Source organism: Lithobates pipiens, unplaced genomic scaffold (genome assembly GCF_037356315.1).
Source record: "Lithobates pipiens isolate NorthernLeopardFrog02 unplaced genomic scaffold, aLitPip1_a1.2 Scaffold_23, whole genome shotgun sequence".
Lineage (NCBI taxonomy): Eukaryota > Metazoa > Chordata > Amphibia > Anura > Ranidae > Lithobates > Lithobates pipiens.
In genome coordinates this window covers 225023610-225042909 of record NW_027507785.1, presented here as the reverse complement: position 1 = coordinate 225042909, position 19300 = coordinate 225023610, and the positions used below count along the sequence as shown (strand labels likewise).

The 19300-nt window shown below is 43.8% G+C and overlaps 1 protein-coding gene across 1 annotated transcript in view; it reads right to left on the bottom strand.

The window, feature by feature from the left end:
- Positions 1–225: 225 nt before the first annotated feature.
- Positions 226–19300, bottom strand: part of SNX7 (sorting nexin 7) — a 204465-nt gene continuing 185390 nt past the window's right edge. The window contains exon 9 of the mRNA XM_077452874.1: positions 226–655. Coding sequence (XP_077309000.1) covers positions 566–655 — 90 coding nt within the window. The 3' untranslated portion in view covers positions 226–565. The remainder of the gene's footprint in view (positions 656–19300) is intronic.

Below are 19300 nucleotides of genomic sequence, written 5' to 3'. Positions count from 1 at the left end.
TTAAAGCTTTTGTAAACCATAACAATAAAACTATAAAAGCCACTTAATTTTCTTCCTATTGGGCCATAAACGATACCATTAGAAGTGTTCAGTTTTATCTACCTAGGAAAGCAAGTGTGTTATTTGCAGAATAACCAGGTGAAAATATGAGGGAGATAAAAAAAAATGTTCTTGGGTTTAGATTTTCATTATTTGCATACCATAATCAACACAAGCTTGCAAAACTCTTATTAAACTCTTTAATTAAAAGGCTTCATATTACACGTTTAAAACAATTACTAGATACAAAAGAGAATACACAGACATGATTTACACAACCCTATCCAAATGCCTGTCATGCAAAAAAATCATACTGCAAGTCTTGGCGGCTGAATACCTGATCTGTAATTGACAGGGTGGTTTTTGGAGCCTGGAAGACTATGCCAGCATTGGCTTTGGCAGTGCTTTGTGTTTACAGTATAATACAGAATATATTATGTGTCTATCTCCAGGTGGTCCTTGCATAAATAAGGTCACTTCTTTGGTTACTGGACACTGAATTAAATAGCAAGGCATTCAGAGTTATTCAATGGTGCTCAGAACTGTCCTCTTGGCTTGCGTCAATATTCACGTCACAGGTCTGAGATGAAAGAAGAGATTCCCATGTGGCAAGGCACTGCAAAAAAAGACAACAGATGTTTGTTATGAAAATTCCATTTACTCACAGGAAAAAATAAAAATAAATAAAAGTTGAAAAACTAGAACTACCGATACTTGAGGGCAACTGCTAGCTTTTTATTAACAATCTGCATGAGTATGACAGGTAGTCAGTTTATACAACATATTCCCAGAATTTAGCTATAAATTGCCCATGTCTGGGAACAAAAATCTTTAAGATGTCTTCCATAAAGTGCTGTATAAAGAATTTTATTAAACATTCTCCATAAAGTTAGACCCCATATGCCAGGCATCACCAAATGGCACAATGCTTTCAACACGTACCGAATGAAAGTCCTGTCCATGCCGCTGCCGCAACACTTAGTAGCCTTTGTGGACTCCTCATCTGTGTGCACTCTCCTTCCTGCCACTCTTGCTATTAAAAACTCATAGCAAGGCAGAGTGCGGGAGGCATGGCAGGTCTGCACAGAGGGAAGGAGTTGTCCAACTTTAAAAATAAAAATAAATAGGTGATGGGTTGCTAGGACACGAGGCAGTCCTAGCAACCAATCACTTGCTTGTTAACAAGAGTTGGGCAGCTCCTCCCCTCAGTGCAGACCTTCTGTGCTTCTCACCCTCTGCCCTGCTGTGAGCTTAACAGCAGGATCGGCAGGAAGGAGAGTGCACACAATAGAGAAGTCCATGTCGTCATACCTCCTCGCCTGCTGCCCTGCTGTGTTAATGTAGGGCTGTGAAGGAGGGAGAGCTGTAACTGAAATGTGGACTGTAATTTAATTTTTTTGGGGGGGGGGGGGGGGGGTGGATCGACCTATGATGTGAAGGGGGAGTCTGATTACAAAGGAGGCTATGATGGGAGAATGAGAGCTGTGATGTGGGGGGCTGTGATGTGAGGAGGGGAGGTGTAATTTTAAGTTGGGCTGTGATGTTAAGAAGGAGCTTGTGATTGGTAGGGGGCTGTGATGTGAGAAGGGGTAGCTGTGATGTGAGAGCTGTCATGTGACGAGGGGATTGTGAAGTTAGGAAGGGTCTGTGATTGCAAAGTGGACTGTGATGTGAGGAGGGGTGAGCTGTGATTGCAAGGGGGCTGTTTTGTGATGAGCGGGTTGCAATTATAAATGGGGACTGTGATGTGAGAAAGGTGGGAGTCAAAATGTAAGGGAGGGGGCCTGGGATTGAAAGAGGGGCAGTGATGTGGGGAGGAGCTGTGATGCTGGGGGGGGGGGACTGTGGCATAAAGGGGGGGTGGGCTGTGATGTGAGAGGGGCCTGTGACTGCAAGGGGGCTGTGATGTGAGGAGCTGTGATTGCAAGGGGGCTGTTTATTGATGAGGGGGTTGTAATTACAAATGGGGACTGTGGTGTGAGGAAGGGGGGAGTCAAAATGTAAGGGAGGGGGTCTGGGATTGCAAGAGGAGCTGTGATGTAATGGGTGACAGTGATGTGGGGAGGAGCTGTGATGTTGGTGGCATAAGGGGGGTGGGCTGTAATGTGAGCGGGGCCTGTGACTGCAAGGTGGCTGTGATGTGAGGAGGGGGACTATGATGTGAAAGAAGGGACAAAGCACACCGATTTCAAATTTAAATCCAGTACTCCTGTTATATACCAATGGTAGAGGTTAAGCTTGTACAATAATGAAAACAGCCACTAGGTGTCTTACTCCTCCCTCAGTGACTGAAGAGTCCAAGAGTCTTTACTTCTCACTTCCACTTAAAAAACAAAACAAAAACAAAAAAACACCCATATTGCAGTATTATATAGATAAACTAATAGAAACGCTTTTGATTGTGCTCACATAAAATGTGCAAGTGCAATTTCAAAATCACCAACGTGATGCTAAGTCTTCCTATCCTCCACCATGCAATAGATTCTCAACAGATAAAAAAAACTATTTGGTTAGAGAAAGTATGCCCATATAATCTTTCTTGGTTGTCAGATACATATTTAGGCCTTCCTTGTACCCCATTAAACGAGTCATCTCCATAGTATATTATCGTTTAAAACCACTGCTTTATTGTAAAAATGTGCTTACATGTAAAAAGGCAATTCCAATGGCAATTTTACCATATTAAAGATGGCAGACCCACAACTTCCAGTTCCAGTTATGATGCTATGGGATGCATTGGGATTATATGTATACATTTGGGGACCTACAGTGGTGTGAAAAAGTGTTTGCCCCCTTCCTCATTTCCTGTTCCTTTGCATGTTTGTCACACTTAAGTGTTTCGGCAAACCAATTTAAACAATAGTCAAGGACAACACAAGTAAACACAAAATGCAATTTGTAAATGAAGGTGTTTATTATTAAAGGTGAAAAAAAATCCAAACCATCATGGCCCTGTGTGAAAAAGTGATTGCCCCCTAAACCTAATAACTGGTTGGGCCACCCTTAGCAGCAACAACTGCAACCAAGCGTTTGCGATAACGTGCAATGAGGCTTTTACAGCGTCCTGGAGGAATTTTGGCCCACTCATCTTTGCAGATTTGTCCTAATTCAGTTACATTAGAGGGTTTTCGAGCATGAACGGCCTTTTTAAGGTCATACCACAACATCTCAATAGGATTCAGGTCAGGACTTTGGCTAGGCCACGCCAAAGTCTTCATTTTGTTTTTCTTCAGCCATTCGGTGGTGGACTTGCTGGTGTGTTTAGGATCATTGTCCTGCTGCAGAACCCAAGTTCGTTTCAGCTTGAGTACACGAACAGATGGTTGGACATTCTCCTTCAGGATCTCTTGGTAGACAGCAGAATTCATAGTTCCTTTTATCACGGCAAGTCTTCCAGGTCCTGAAGCAGCAAAACAGCCCCAGACCATCACACTACCACCACCATATTTTACTGTTGGTATAATGTTCTTTTTATGAAATGCAGTGTTCCTTCTACGCCAGATATACTTGGACACACACCTTCCAAAGAGTTCCACTTTTGTCTCATCGGTCCACAGAATGTTGTCCCAAAAGTCTTGGGGATCATCAAGATGTGTAGTGGAGAAATTGAGACGAGCTTTGATGTTCTTTTTGCTCAGCAGTGGTTTTCTCCTTGGAACTCTGCCATGCAGGCCATTTTTTTCCCAGTCTTTTCCTGATGGTGGAGGCATGAACGCTGACCTTAACTGAGGCAAGTGAGGCCTGCAGTTCCTTGGACGTTGTTGTGGGGTCTTTTGTGACCTCTTGGATGAGTCGTCGCTGCGCTCTTGGGGTAATTTTGGGCGGCCGGCCACTCCTGGGAAGGTTCACCACTGTTCCATGTCTTCGCCATTTGTGGATAATGGCTCTCACTGTGGTTCGCTGGATTCCCAAAGCTTTGGAAATGGCTTTATAACCCTTTCCAGACTGATAGATCTCAGTTACTTTCTTTCTCAATTGTTCCTGAATTTCTTTGGGTCTCGGCATGATGTGTAGCTTTTAAGGATCTTCTGGTGGACCTTACTGTGCCAAGCAGCTCCTATTTAAGTGATGCCTTGATTGTGAACAGGTGTGGCAATAATCAGGCCTGGGTGTGGCTAGAGAAATTGAACTCAGGTGTGGACAACCACAGTTATAGTATGTTTTAACAAGGGGGGCAATCACTTTTTCACACAGGGCCATGATGGTTTGGATTTTTTTTCACCTTTAATAATAAACACCTTCATTTACAAATTGCATTTTGTGTTTACTTGTGTTGTCCTTGACTATTGTTTAAATTGGTTTGATGTTCCGAAACACTTAAGTGGGACAAACATGCAAAGGAACAGGAAATGAGGAAGGGGGCAAACACTTTTTCACACCACTGTATTTGGGGTAATAGGGTCCTTTCAGCTGCTGTAGTGTTTGAATTTTATGGGGGATTTTTTTTCAAGCTCTGATTTTATACTTATTCAGTTCATGTGATCAGTTTACCCTACTGTACTCTGTATTAATCAAGAAGAAAGGAAATAGGAGCAGTAGCTACATCATTTCATTTGCTTCTTCATAAAAGCTGAGAAATCAGTTTACTCAATAGAGTTTAAAAGTTATTTTTTTTACATTTCTTATAAATGTATCTAGGAATTAGCATTTTGTGGTCCAATTTTGATGTATTTGCTTCACATTAAGCAAAAGATGAAAGCAAGATTTTAACATGGTAAATGTAGCTGCATGTAGGTCATTGTCAGGAGTTTTTTTCCCATAGGATGCATTAAGGTTAAAAAACACAAAGGTTTACAACCCCTTTAAACTGTTCTGCAAACAAGAAATATTGCAAAGCCTAGATGTGCAAAGTTAGTAGAGACATATCCCAACAGACTAAGGGCTGTAATTAAAATAAAAGGTGGTTCATCAAAATACTGACATAAGGTGGGGGGGGGGGGGGGGGGTGATTCTTTTTACAACTCAGTGATTCTTTTTTTGAATGTTGTATTATTTTTTCTGACATGTTGGTCTTCTATCTTTCACTTTGATGTTGCACTGAATAAATACAGTTGGATAAGGCTAAAATTCTGTCTTCATTTCAGGCTGTAAAGCAATAAAATTATTATTTTAAAAAGGAGGGTGATTCTTTTCTTTACCCACTGTAGATTTGCTATGCTGCCCATCCTATGACATTTGCAATTTAAATGGTGCTGCAGCTCAATCACTGGTAAGATTCTCCAGAAGTCTTTGCAGCTGTTCTAAAGTCAAAACGTCCATTAAATTTACACCAATGGGAATTTTGTGTAATACACTGCAGTCATATTCCAGAGCAATGTTTCTCAACTCCAGTCCTCAAGTACCCCCAACAGGTCATGTTTTCAGGCTTTCCATTATTTTGCACAGGTCATTTGATCGGTTTCACTGTCTTAGTAATTAAGACAGCTGTTTCATGAGGGAAATCCTGAAAATATGACCTGTTGGGGGTACTTGAGGACTGGAGTTGAGAAACATTGTTCCAGAGGGCTCTGCAAAGGAAAGAATGGGAGGTCTGCTTGATGCATCACCTGCCAGCTTTTTCCAAAGCTCATCTGAATCTGACAAGAGGCTACAAAAAATTGTTCCCAGAGCAACAAACTATCACAAAGGTGAACTCATACATTACAGTCATGCCTGTACAAAACTGAAGCCCTGCCCAGGTAGGCTATGCTTACTGTATGCATTCCACAGCTTTATTTTAAGTTTTGACAGGAGAAGGAGTTAAGCTAGAAGAAGGAGCTAACAACATCCTTGCATGAAATTTCTATACAGGAAATGTATGTTTAGTGGCTATTTTATGGATAACTTCACTAATGGTATATTGGTAAATAGAGGAGCTGGAATTTAGAAAAAAAAGTGGACTTTTGCAGAAATAAAAAATCTTTCTATTTATCTTCATACCCTTTACCTTGGTGTCCAGCTAGCAGTATGAAAAAGACTTCTCCATTTCTTCCTGGATGGACCTTGGGGCGTGGCACAGGATGGAGTTCACCATTTGACCTCATTGCACACACCGTGCATCATCTACCCTCCTACTCCAGCACATCACTACCACCCTTCATCAAGTGCACGTTTTTTCTATGCAGTCATTGAATGTCATTCTCACTAAATACACAGTCATAGCTCGTTCACTTGGCAGAGTGTGTGGGAGCTGAGCGATCAGACAACAACCTATGTGGATAGAGCTGTAAAACTGAAAACAGGAGAAATATGCCCTGGGTTCTGTAAAGCTCAACATACACTATACAATCTGAAACGATAAGGTGAACTTCTCTTTTAAACTTTTTCATTTCCGATATGTAAATGGAAAAACATTTTCAACCGAGCATTTCAAAAGGCTCCATAAATGTACAGTGAACAGCTGCACCTCAGTCAGATCACACAGACTTAAGATTTTGTCTGATAATCTGAAAGCATTCAATAACCAGATAGCTGTCAAAAGATGCAGGGAATGTCTGTGTTGAATTATGCAACAATCCTGCACCTCTTAGGAATTTAACACCCGTACAAAGCACTGGGAAGACTATACTAATAGGACATGAAAAACAGCGAGGGAAACAATCATTTTACCAAAATCTCCTGTTTCAGAAGTAAAGTAAAATATACACTAGTTTTACGCTCCTTTCACACCAGGGCGTTTTGCAGGCGCTAGTGTTAGAAATAGCGCCTGCAAAACGCCCTAAAAAAGCTGCACCATTGTTTGTAGTGTGAAAGCCTGAGGGCTTTCACACTACAGCGTTGCGCTGGCAGGACGTCAGGGAAAAGTCCTGCCAGCAGCTTCTTTGGAGCGGTGTGTTTACCGCTCCTCCACCGCTGCTCCCCATTGAAATCAATGCGGCAGCGCTGTAACAACGCCGGCAAAACGCCTCTATTACGGCATATTGCCGGCGGTTTTAACCCTTTCTCGGCCGCTAGCGGGGGTAAAAGCGCCCCGCTAGCGGCCGAAATACGCCGTAAATCTAAAAATATCACCGTTTTACCACCCACGCCATCGGCGGTGTGGTGTGAAAAGGGTCTTAAAGTGGACCTTATAAACATTTATCTAACATATATCTTACATTTACCCATACTTAGACTATTTATATGCAACCTCATTTACATCTGTGTAAATTAACATCTTCTCATCAAGTTCCCAGACCTTCGTCCTAGAGGTCATGCCATGTTGCCCTGCCTATTCCCCCTCCATCTCTTACAATTGGACATTATTATTTTTTTCTAAACAAATGTTATTTATTTGCAGCACTTCCTCATTTCTCGTATGAGCCCTGCGGTACAGCTGCACACTTACTGGATTTTCTGACCATGTGCGCATTTGTGCGGTTTACAGTGTACACACAAAGACAGCTATAAAGGGAAGTCCTTAAAGAGGAGTTTCCCCTAAAAAAAAAAAAAAAAAAAATAAGTCAGCAGCTACAAATGCTGCAGCTGCTGACTTTTAATAATCAGACACTTACTTGTCCCAGGGTCCAGCGATGCGGGGGAACCAAGCCCTGCTCACCCCCCCCCTCCTCTCGTGATTGGTCGCGCAGTCATCTGGGACCTGTCATGTGTCCCAGATGACTGACAGGAGGGAGAGGCAGAGCTGAGCCCTTCCTGCGCCGAGGGGAAGTAACGTCAGGAACCCAGACGGGGGCCCCTAGCAACAGGCATTTAAAGGAGAGTTGAAAAAAAAATTCCCAAATGTTTATTTTATTTTTTTGAGAATTTTAAGATTTTTTTTGTGGGCGGACTACCACTTTAACCACCCTTTTATTTTGCATAAAATTACATGTGTGTGCCCAGATACACCAAAGGACCCTGCCAGCACACATCTGTGCATGCGCAATAATGGTGGAGCCAGAGGGGGTTAGGGGTAAGCCAGTATCGAGTGCAACTGAAGTTCTGCTTTAATGTAGTGCTTTTTATTTATTCTTTCTAGACACCACCAGTTGAAAGACAGAGCTGTTGATGACATCTTTGAGTTCTGTACTGTGAACCAATCAAGAGTAGCTTACGATCAGGTTATTACCATCAGCATCAAGAACTATAGTACTGTAGGCTGAAGTGGTGTCTCTTATTATACAGGATTTACCATACAACCCCAATTCAGACAAAGTTGGGAGGCTGTGTAAAATCTACATAAAGACACAATGCTATGGTTTGCAAAAGTCATAAACCTATATTTTGTTCACAATAGAAAATGTATCAAATGTTTAAACTGAGAAAAGAAAATGTAGCATTTTAAGAAAAAAATAAGCTAATTTTGAAACTGATGGCAGTAACATGTCTCAAAAAAGTTGGCACAGGGCAACAAAAATCTGGCAAAGTAAGTGGTACTAACAAGGAGGAGCTGGAAGAACATTTTGGAACAAATTTTGCTTAAAGCGGTGTTCTGCTTAAAAAAAAAATAATAATAATAATTAAAAGTCAGCAGCTACAAAATACTGCAGCTGCTCACTTTTAATAAATTGGACACTTACCGTATATACTCGAGTATAGGCCGACCCGAATATAAGCCGAGGCCCCCAATTTACCCCCAAAAAAACTGGCAAACTTATTGACTCGTGTATAAGCCGAGGGTGAGACATGCCTGTCCATCCCTGTGTGTGTGTCCGTCCATCCCTGTGTGTCCGTCCATCCCTGTGTGTCCGTCCATCCATCCCTGTGTGTGTGTGTGTCCATCCATCCATCCCTGTGTGTGTGTGTCTCCATCCATCCATCCATCCATCCCTGTGTGTGTGTGTCTCCATCCATCCATCCATCCATCCCTGTGTGTGTGTGTCTCCATCCATCCATCCATCCCTGTGTGTGTGTGTGTCTCCATCCATCCATCCATCCATCCGTGTGTGTGTGTCTCCATCCGTGTGTGTGTGTGTGTGTGTGTGTGTGTGTGTCCAGCCTACCTGTGTCCCGAGCCTTTGTCCCGAGCCTCCGTCCCGTGTCGTGCCTTGCCTTCGTCCCGTCCCGTCCCGTCCCGTGCCGTGCCTTGCCTTGCCTCCGTCCCGTGCCCTCTTCGTCGGCGGCCATTGTAAAATTTAAAAGCCGCGCCTCCTCCTTCGCCTGTGATAGGCGGAACACTGAATTTCCCAGCAGCCTGTGTTCCGCCTATCACGGACGTCGTATCATCCTCGTCCGTAGTACGAGGATGAGACGATGCCCGTGATAGGCGGAACACAGGCTGCTGGGAAATTCAGTGTTCCGCCTATCACAGGCGAAGGCGGAGCCGGAGGCGCGGCTTTTGAATCATAGAATGGCCGCTGTCTGTCTGCTCGACACGCTGATCGAGCGGGCAGACAGCGATGACTCGAGTATAAGCCGAGGGGGGCACTTTCAGCCTCAAAAAAGAGGCTGAAAATCTCGGCTTATACTCGAGTATATACGGTACCTCTTCCAGGGTCCAGTGATGCGGGGGATCGAAGTCCCGCTCGTCGGCGCCAGGACTGTAACTGTGGGCGCACAGCTGTGGCTTCACAGCCGGGCACCCACTGCGCATGCGTGAGTGGCTCCGCGCACCGTGACTGGCCGCGCAATCATCTGGGACCTGAGACGTATCCCAGATGAATGGTAAGAGGGAGGGGGCAGAGTTGATATGCCTTCCTGCGCTAAGGGAAGTGAGGTCAAGAGCCCAGGCACTAAATCAGGCAGACTACGAGGGACCCCCTAGCAACAGGCATTTAGAGGCGAGTTAAAAAAAAAAAAAAAAAATCTCCAAATCTTTTTTTTTTATGCACATAAATTACTTTTTCTGTTTTAGGGTGGAACTCCAATTTAATTGGCAACAGGTCAGAAACATGATTTGGTATAAAAAGGGCATTTTAAAGAGAATGCGAGTGTTACAGATGTAAAGATGGACAGAGATTCACCAATTTGTGAAAAGCTGGGCCTAAAAATTATACATTTCACAATAATATTCCTCAGTGCAAAATTGCTGACTAAATATATCAACATCTACAGTCCATATCAACAAAAGATTCTGAGAATCTGGAGAAATCTCTGTGCACAAGAGACGAGGCCAAAACATAATATTAAGACGGCACTGCATTAAAAACAGCAATGTTTCTATGATAGGCATCACTGCATGGGCTCAGGAATACTTCATAAAATCACTGTCTAACCACTTCAGCCCCAGACCATTTGGCTGGTCAAAGACCAGAGGACTTTTTCCAAATTTGGCTCTGCAATGCTTTAACTGGTAATTGCGTGGTCATGCAATATTGTACCCAAACAAAATTTGCGCCTTTTTTCTCACAAATAGAGTTTTCTTTTGATAGTATTGGATTGCCTCTGTGATTTTCATTTTTTGCAATATAAACGGAAAGAGACAGAAAATTTTGAAAAAAAAAAAAAAAAGATATTTTCTTCTTTTTGTTATAAGAAAAATCCAATAAACTAAATTTTAGTCATACATTTAGGCCAAAATGTATTCAGTCACGTCTTTGGTAAAAAAAAAAAAAAAAAAATGTTAATAAGCGTATATTTATTGATTTGCGCAAAAGTTATAGCGTCTACAAAGTAGGGTACATTTTCTGGAAATTACGCAGTTTTAAGTTTATGACTGTCATTTCTTGAGGTGCTAAAATGGCAGGGCTGTACAGCCCCCCCCCCCCAATGGGGGAAAGTAGACACCCTAAGGAAATTGCTAAGAGGCATGTTGAGCCCATTGAATATTTTATTTTTTTGTGATGACAAAAAAAACAAAAAAACATTGTTTGCACAAAGTTGTCGCTAAATTATATATTGCTCACACATGCTATGGGCATATGTGGAATTACACCCCATAATACATTCTGCTTCTGAGTACGGGGATACCACATGTGTGGGACTTTTTGGGAACCTAGCCGCGTACGGGGCCCCGAAAACCAAGCACCACCTTCAGGGTTTCTAAGGGCGTAAATTTTTGATTTCACTCCTCACTACCTATCACAGTTTTGAAGGCCATAAAATGCCAAGATGGCACAAATCCCCCCCCCCCCCCAAATGACCCAATTTTGGAAAGTATACACCCCAAGCTACAAGTTGTGGGAAAATTACAAACTTTTTTTTTTTTTTCCCGCACAAAGTTGTCACTAAATGATATATTGCTCAAACATGCCATGGGCATATGTGGAATTACACCCCAAAATACATTCTGCTGCTTCTCCCGAGTACGGGGATACCACATGTGTGGGACTTTTTGGGAGCCTATCCGCATTTGGGGCTCCAAAATCCAAGCACCGCCTTCGGGATTTCCAAGGGCGTAAATTTTTGATTTCACTCCACACTACCTATCAGTTTCGAAGGCCATAAAATGCCAAGGTGGCACAACCCTCCCCCCCCAAATGACCCCATTTTGGAAAGTAGCAACCCCAAGCTATTTGCCGAGAGGCATGGTGAGTATTTTGCAGCTCTCATTTGTTTTTAAAAATAAAGAAAGAAAAGAAAAATGTTTTTTTTTTTTTTTTTTCAATTTTCAAAACTTTGTGACAAAAAGCGAGATCTGCAAAATACTCACCATACCTCGCAGCAAATAGCTTGGGGTGTCTACTTTCCAAAATGGGGTAATTGGGGGGGGGGTTTGTGCCATTTGGGCATTCCATGGCCTCTGAAACTGATAGGCAGTGAGGAGTGAAATCAAAAATTTGCACCCTTAGAAATCCTGAAGGCGGTGCTTGGTTTTCGGGATCCCGTACGTGGCCAGGCTCCCAAAAAGTCTCACACATGTGGTATCTCCATACTCAGGAGAAGCAACCAACAGAATGTATTTTGGGGTGTAATGTCACATATGCCCATGGCATGTTTGAGCAATATATCATTTGGTGACAACTTTGTAATTTTCCCGCAACTTGTGGTAAAATATAAAATATCCCATGGACTCAACATGACTCTGAGCAAATAGCTTGGGGTGTCTACTTTCCAAAATGGGGTGTTGAACTGTCCTGCCATTTTTGCTCACTCTAACCATTGAAGACAAAGCCCTGAGGCCGCGTACACACGCGGGGACTGTTCGCCCAACTTTGTCCGTCAAACAGTTTCGGCAAACAGTCCGCTCAAAATTAGCATGGACGGACATGGCCACACACGACGGACGAACAGTTTGCTGAAACCGTGCGCGATGGCGTGAGCGGCACGTACGACGGGACGAAAAATACGACGTCCCATACACTGCATTATAACTTTCGGCATGAAAATCCTTTCTGAGCATGCGCGCAACTTTGTTTGACGAACAAGCCTACACACGCGGGGACTGTCCGCTGAAACAAGGTTTCAGCGGACAGTTTTTCGGAATTTCCGAAAAACCTTGTTCAGCGGACTGTTCGCTGAAACTGTCCGCTGAAAGCCCACACACGAGCGGACTGTCCGCTGAAACTTGGTTTCAGCGGACAGTTTCAGCGAACAGTCCCCTACAGATTAAAATGGTGGGCGTTTCATTTGTTTTCCCACACATTATTTGTGCAGCGATTTTTCAAATGCTTTTTTTGGAAAAAAAAAACACTTAAACTTTTAATGCACTAAAACACACCCTATTGCTCAAATGTTTGATGAAATAAAAAAGATGATCTTAGGCCGAGTGTATGGATACCAAACACAACATGCTTTAAAATTGCACACAAACGTGCATAGGTGACAAACTACATACATTTTTAAAAGCCTTTAAAAGCTTTTACAGGTTACCACTTTAGATTTACAGAGGAGGTCTACTGCTAAAATTACTGCCCTTGATCTGACCATCACGGTGATACCTCACATGCATGGTGCAATTGTGGTTTAGGTATGACGCCAGACCGATGCTTACGTTCGCCTTTGCGGGAGAGCAGGGGGGACAGGGGTGCTTTTTCTTTTTTTTGTGCTTTTTTATCTTATTTTTAAACAGTTCCTTTCATTTTTTTATTGTCATCTCAGGGAATGTAAATATCCCATATGATAGCAACAGATAGGGACACATACTCTTTTTGAAAAAAATTGGGGTCTATTAGACCCTAGATCTCGCCTCTGCCCTGAAAAAGCATCTGACCACACCACGATCAGTGTAATAAAATGCTTTCCCAATTGTGTTGTTTACATCCAGTGAAATCTATGTCATGAAATGCTCGTAGCTTCCGGTTTCTTAGGCCATAGAGATGATTGGAGCCGTTTTGGTCTCTGATCAGCTCTATGGTCAGTTTGCGGAACCACCGGCTGCATTCTCAGGTTCCCTGTTGGGACAGGAGAGCCAGAGAAAACCATGGAAGACGGTGGGGGGGAGGGGGAAGACACATTCCTTGTTGGGCATATATTGCAATCTTTTTTTTTCATGCAGCCTGTGGACTGAAAGAAAAAAAAAAAAAAAAAAAGATTGATTGGTAGGTATGCCCACCATAAAAATACCTCTCTTCATCCACCCACTTCTAATGATGGGCATACATGCACCATTTATCTATGCCGAAGCATGGGGGCATCCGCCCCAAAAGGTAGGCCACATGCTCCAATCTGTTGATCAAACAAGTGACTAAAAAGTGGCACGCTCGTGTAATAATTGTCCACGTACAAGTGGTACCCCTTTCCGAATAAGGGCGACACCAAGTCCCACACAATCTTGTCAGCGCTTCCTATGTAGTCAGGGCAGTTTGTTGGCTCTATGTGACTATCTCTTCCCTCATAAACCATGAAACTACATTTATAGCCTGTGGCCCTGTCACAGAGGTTATACATCTTGACCCCGTATCTGGCATGCTTGCTGGAAAAGTACTGTTTGAATGACAAGCATCCAGAAAACGTAATCAGGGACTCATCAACGCAGACAACTTGATGGGGAGTAAACAAGTCTGCAAAACGTTGGTTATAGTGGTTTTAACAGGGGCCGAATTTTGTAGAGCCGATCGTATCCAGGGTCTCGACGAGGATGACAGAGTTCATTATTGTTGAAGTGCATGAACCGCAAGATCTGCTCGTATCGTGCCCTGGGCCATGGAAGCAGAGAATACGGGCATATGGTGAATTGGATCAGTGGACCAATATGACCGCAACTCACTCTTTTTGGTTATGCCCATGAGGAGGGAAAGGCCCAGAAAGGTCTTACATTTCGGAAACCGTAATTGGTTTCCAATCTCTGGCAAGGTAGGACTGGGGAAAAGTGGCGATACGTTGACCAGCGTACAAATTGCTTTGGTCCACAATAGAGCTATAGAGATCTTCAGTAAAAAACAGCGAATAAAAGTGTTGTAAAATCAACTGTTTCCACCTGAATGCAGAGTTGGAAAGTCATTGGTGGAAGTATGGGTGCTGCAGAAGTGGTGGGTTCCCAATTAGGATTGGCAAATTCTGCAGGAAGGGCACTATGGGCTCGACGGGCCGGTCTTTGTCTTCTTGGTGGCTGCTTGCCACCTCACCAGCTTGAACTGCACTTACGAGACTCGTCATGGCCCCCAAGTGTTACTGCAGTGCTGGATGTACGACCAGGGTGTACTAGGCAGCTGGTGCTTGCCAGTTTACCAGAAGGAATAGCGGCGCTAGTACTGCTCTGCTCAATACGAGAGTCCTGCGGTTCTTGCACCTCAACAGCAGAAGACGATTGGAGTCTGGTACGCCTGACCTTGGCAGGGACCACAACTCCATCGTCACAGCTATCTGTCATGGAGCCGCCATCGTCTACAGGCTAGTATGCTGAGCCCGAATCTGACAGATGAGTGACTTCCTCTTCACTATCTGTCATGCTCAGAAACGTGTAGGCCTCTTCACTAGTGTACCTTCGATTTGCCATTTTGGGCTCTAAATTTAGTGGTACACTAGTGAGACTCACAGGTAAAAAAGCTCCCCACTGTCAACGAATGTATCAAAATGCTACCAAAAAAACTGTTAGCGAGGGATCAGGCCTGACTCTGCGAATGCTGCAGTTATGCGTTTAGTGTTTTGCAAGCAACAGTGATCGATCGATCAATCGATACTGCACTTGGATGGGCTGGGCGGAGGGGCAAAACGCAGGTGCTAGCAGGTATCTGGGCTGATCCCGCTAACACTGCGTTTTTGGGAAGCCTAAACTGCTGGGGACGCTTGCATAGATCTGATCAGATCAGATATCGATCCGTTCAGATTCTATACCACTAAGGGATGTGTATGCTGCCTGCGTGGGTGTTAGCGCCACTGGCACTAACCCGATGCTGGCTGGGGCGACGTAAACCCTATCTGACCCTAAAACCTAACTGATATCACCCGCCGGGTAATCAGGGGGTTAAACCTCTATTAGGTAATAAACGGCAGGTGCCCGGACATAAAAAACTAACTAACCAGCGTCCCCTGTAACAGTTATACGGTGATCACTGATTAAAGGGTTAACTAGCGGGCAATCAGGGGGGTTAAAACCTTTATTAGGTAGTATATGGGGGTACCTGACGCTATAAAAAGCTGACGGTGACCCTAAATACTTACCTGCCTAACTAGCGTCACCTGTGACACTAATACAGCGATCAGAAAAACGATTGCTTAGTGACACTGGTGACGGGGGGGGGGGGGGGGGGCAGGGGGTTAAACCTTTATTAAGGGGGGTTAGAGTGGTAACCTAGACCTAAAGGGGCCTAACACTAACTGCCCTACCCACTTATAACAGTCACAAATGACACCAATGCAGTAATCAGTAAAAAAAAAAAAAAAACTGCTATTGGTGTCATTGTGACACAGGGTGCAGGGGGGGTGAAAATTGAGTCTGCGTGTTCTACTGTTAGTGTAGTGTTGGTGCAGACTTACTTGATGTCTTCTCTCCTCGGCGCCGGAACGAAAAGACTGACACGAGGGGAGATGACATCACTTCCTCTCTTCTGTCTACATTACAGAAGCAGAGAAAGCATTTAATTCATCAGGAGCGATCGCGAGGGGATGGCCATGAATCAATGACCTCCCCCTCAGCATGGATCGCTCCTGAAGGGATTCTGACTGCCGCAGGCACTGGGGGCCCACCCGCTGGGAGGCAGGAACGTACAGGTATGCCCATATGCCTGCCTGTGCCATTCTACTGATGTACGTCGTCATGCGGCGGTCCGCAACTGGCTAAACAGAGTTTGCTGTGCCATCCAAAAATGTAAAAGTTAAAGCTATATCATGTAAAGAATAAGCCATATCTGAACATGATCTAGAAATGTTGTAGTCTTCTCTGGGCCAAAGCTCATTTAAAATGGTTTGTTGAAAAGGGTAAAACAAGGGTAAAACTGTTTTGTGGTCAGAAAAATCTAAATTTTATACTCTTTTTAGCATGCATAGGTGCCCTGTCCTCCTGACTAAAGAGGAGAGGGACCTTCCAGCTTGTTATCAGCGCTCAGTTAAAAAGCCTGCATCTCTGATATGGAGTTGCAATAGTGCGTATGGAATGGGCAGCTTGCCCATCTGGAAAGGCACCATCAATGTTAAAAGATATATCCAGGTTTCAGAGCTGCATATGCTCTCATCCAGCTGATGTCTTTTTCAGGGAAGGCCTTGCATATTTCAGCAGGACAATGCTATACCGCATACTGCATCTATGACAACAGCATGGCTTCGTAGAAGAGTAAGGCCGCGTACACACGCGGGGACTGTTCGCCCAACTTTGTCCGTCAAACAGTTTCGGCAAACAGTCCGCTCAAAATTAGCATGGACGGACATGGCCACACACGACGGACGAACAGTTTGCTGAAACCGTGCGCGATGACGTGAACGGCACGTACGACGGGACGAAAAATACGACGTCCTATACACTGCATTATAACTTTCGGCGTGTAAATCCTTTCTGAGCATGCGCGGAACTTAGTTTGACGAACAAGCCTACACACGAGCGGACTGTTCGCTGAAACAAGGTTTCAGCGGACAGTTTTTCGGAAATTCCGAAAAACCTTGTTCGTCAAACTGTCCGCTGAAACTGTCCGCTGAAAGCCCACACACGAGCGGACTGTCCGCCCAAACACTGTTCAGCGGACAAAGTTGGGCGAACAGTCCGCCCGTGTGTACGCGGCCTTACAGTGTTTAACTGGCCTGCCTGCAGTCCAGACCTTTCACCAACTGAAATTATTTGCTGCATCTTGAACCACAAAATAAGACAAAGAAAACCAGGGACTGTTGAGCAGTTAGAATCTTATATCAGGCAAAGGGAAGTGGACACTGAGTCGTTGCTAAGGTGCATGAGTCTTATAGCAACATACATGATAGACTGAAGGGGGGATAGTCTGTGTAGAGTTAAAGTGTACCTAAGGCAAAACTTTTTTTTTTTCCATTTTGGATAGAGTGAGGTTATAACCCCCATAAGTTTTTTATTTGGCCATCTGTGTCTCATTGAGGATATGTCTCTTCACTTCCTGTCACATAGCCAAAATGGGAAGTGAAAGGAAAACTAGTATTTCCCATTGGAGGATTTCCCCTTTATTAGTGCTCTGATATCAATCCAAAATTTGGAATTTTATTTTATGTTCAATGAGAATAGTAAACAGGACAAAAAGAGGGTGAATCTACCTAATGGGGACACAGACAGTAATAAAAACCTGACAGGAGTTTTAATCCCTTTCCATGCTTTTCAAAACTAAAAAAAGTTTTGCCTTTAGTTCCAATTTAAGCCAACATGGAGGAAGTTGCAATAGTACGGGCGAGAAATAAGCTGCATTTAACACAAGTTCTGTCAGTTTCTGTACTTAGAACAGGTAATTACAGAAAACACTGTTTCAGAAAACTTCAGATAAGCACTTTGTGTACAGATTTAAAAGACATTGAGAACTATAAATAACTAAAATATTGATGGAAAATATCAAGCTACTCCAAGGTAACATTTCAGTACTAAAATGCTTGCAGATTCAAACAAGCTTATTAAAAGAACAAAGAAAATTGTATAATAACACCCCCCCCCCCCCCAAAAAAAAAAAAAAAAAAGATAAAAAACACAACCAGATTTTTTTTTCACAAGCTACAGCGGGTTCCTGCAATTGGATTTTGTACTTTATCACATTTCTAAAAAAGCCCCTAATCTGTACTTGTTTCACTCACTTATCAGCAAGTAGCATCAGCATGTTATACAAGCAACCAGCAGTGTCTGAACATCTCCTGGAACCTAAATCCCTGCAATGTGCAAACACAGACACACAATAAGAAGCTGACATTTTGTTTAATTACGTAATCTAAATTTCACTTTCATTTGACTTGACCGCATAATAATAAAGTCTACTGCAGATGGCGTATGACACAGATGTACACATTTTTAACATGACCTAGAAAAATGTTTTGGCTATACAAATTTATCTTAAAGCGGGGTTCCACCCTGAAGTGGAACTTCTGCTCATCGGAACCCTCCCCCCCCTCCGGTGTCACAATTGGCACCTTTCAGGGGGGAGGGGGGTGCAGATACCTGTCAAAGACAGGTATTTACACCCACTTCCGGACATAGACTCCCACTGGAGTCTATGCCTCTTCCTGTCCCTGCGCGCTGTCTGCTGGGACACACACGGGTCCCAGAGACAGCGCGGACAATTCCTATTGCGCTGCGCAACTCACGCATGCGCAGTAGGGAACCGGGAAGTGAAGCCGCAACGCTTCACTTCCTGATTCCCTCACCTAGAATGGTGGTGGCGGCAGCAGCCGAGAGCCGAGCGATCGATTGGCCTCGGCTGCCGACATCTGGACAGCTGGATCCTGGGACAGGTGAGTGTCCATTTATTAAAAGTCAGCAGCTGCAGTTTTTGTAGCTGCTGGCTTTTAATATTTTTTTTCACAGTGAAATCCCTCTTTAAAGCATAGAGCCACCCTAAAAAACGAAATTACATTAAAATGTTCCCAAAAAAAATCTGAAAAAAAAAAACCAAGAAAAAAAAAAACATTTTCTAAACTTACCAGAAATGGCTGTTGCTAGGCTGTTGCTCGTCCTAATCTGTCACTTCCTATACCATGCTGATCTTCCTCGCGTTGTCTTCTGGGGAATGTTGCGCGCTGTGTTCCGGGAACTGTGTGTGTCCCTCAGAACACAGCACGCCCCATTCACAAAGCGCTGCGCGACTCGCGCATGTGCAGTAGGAAACGGGCAGTGCAGCCGCAAGGCTCCACTGCCTGTTTCTCTTAGATTGAATGGCGGCGCCGGGACCAGAGAGCCGAGGGACGGATTGGCCTCAGGCGGCCGACATCGCGGGCAGACTGGACAGGTAAGTCAGTCAGAAGCTACAGTGTTTGTAGCAGCTGACTTTAAAAAAAAAAAAAAAAAATTCAGCTGGCCCACCACTAAGTTGCATTGTGAAATTTGGAACATGCAGTATCATGCAGCAGATATTTACTAGCACATATTGGCCAGTTCTTCAATCTTACTGAATAAGAA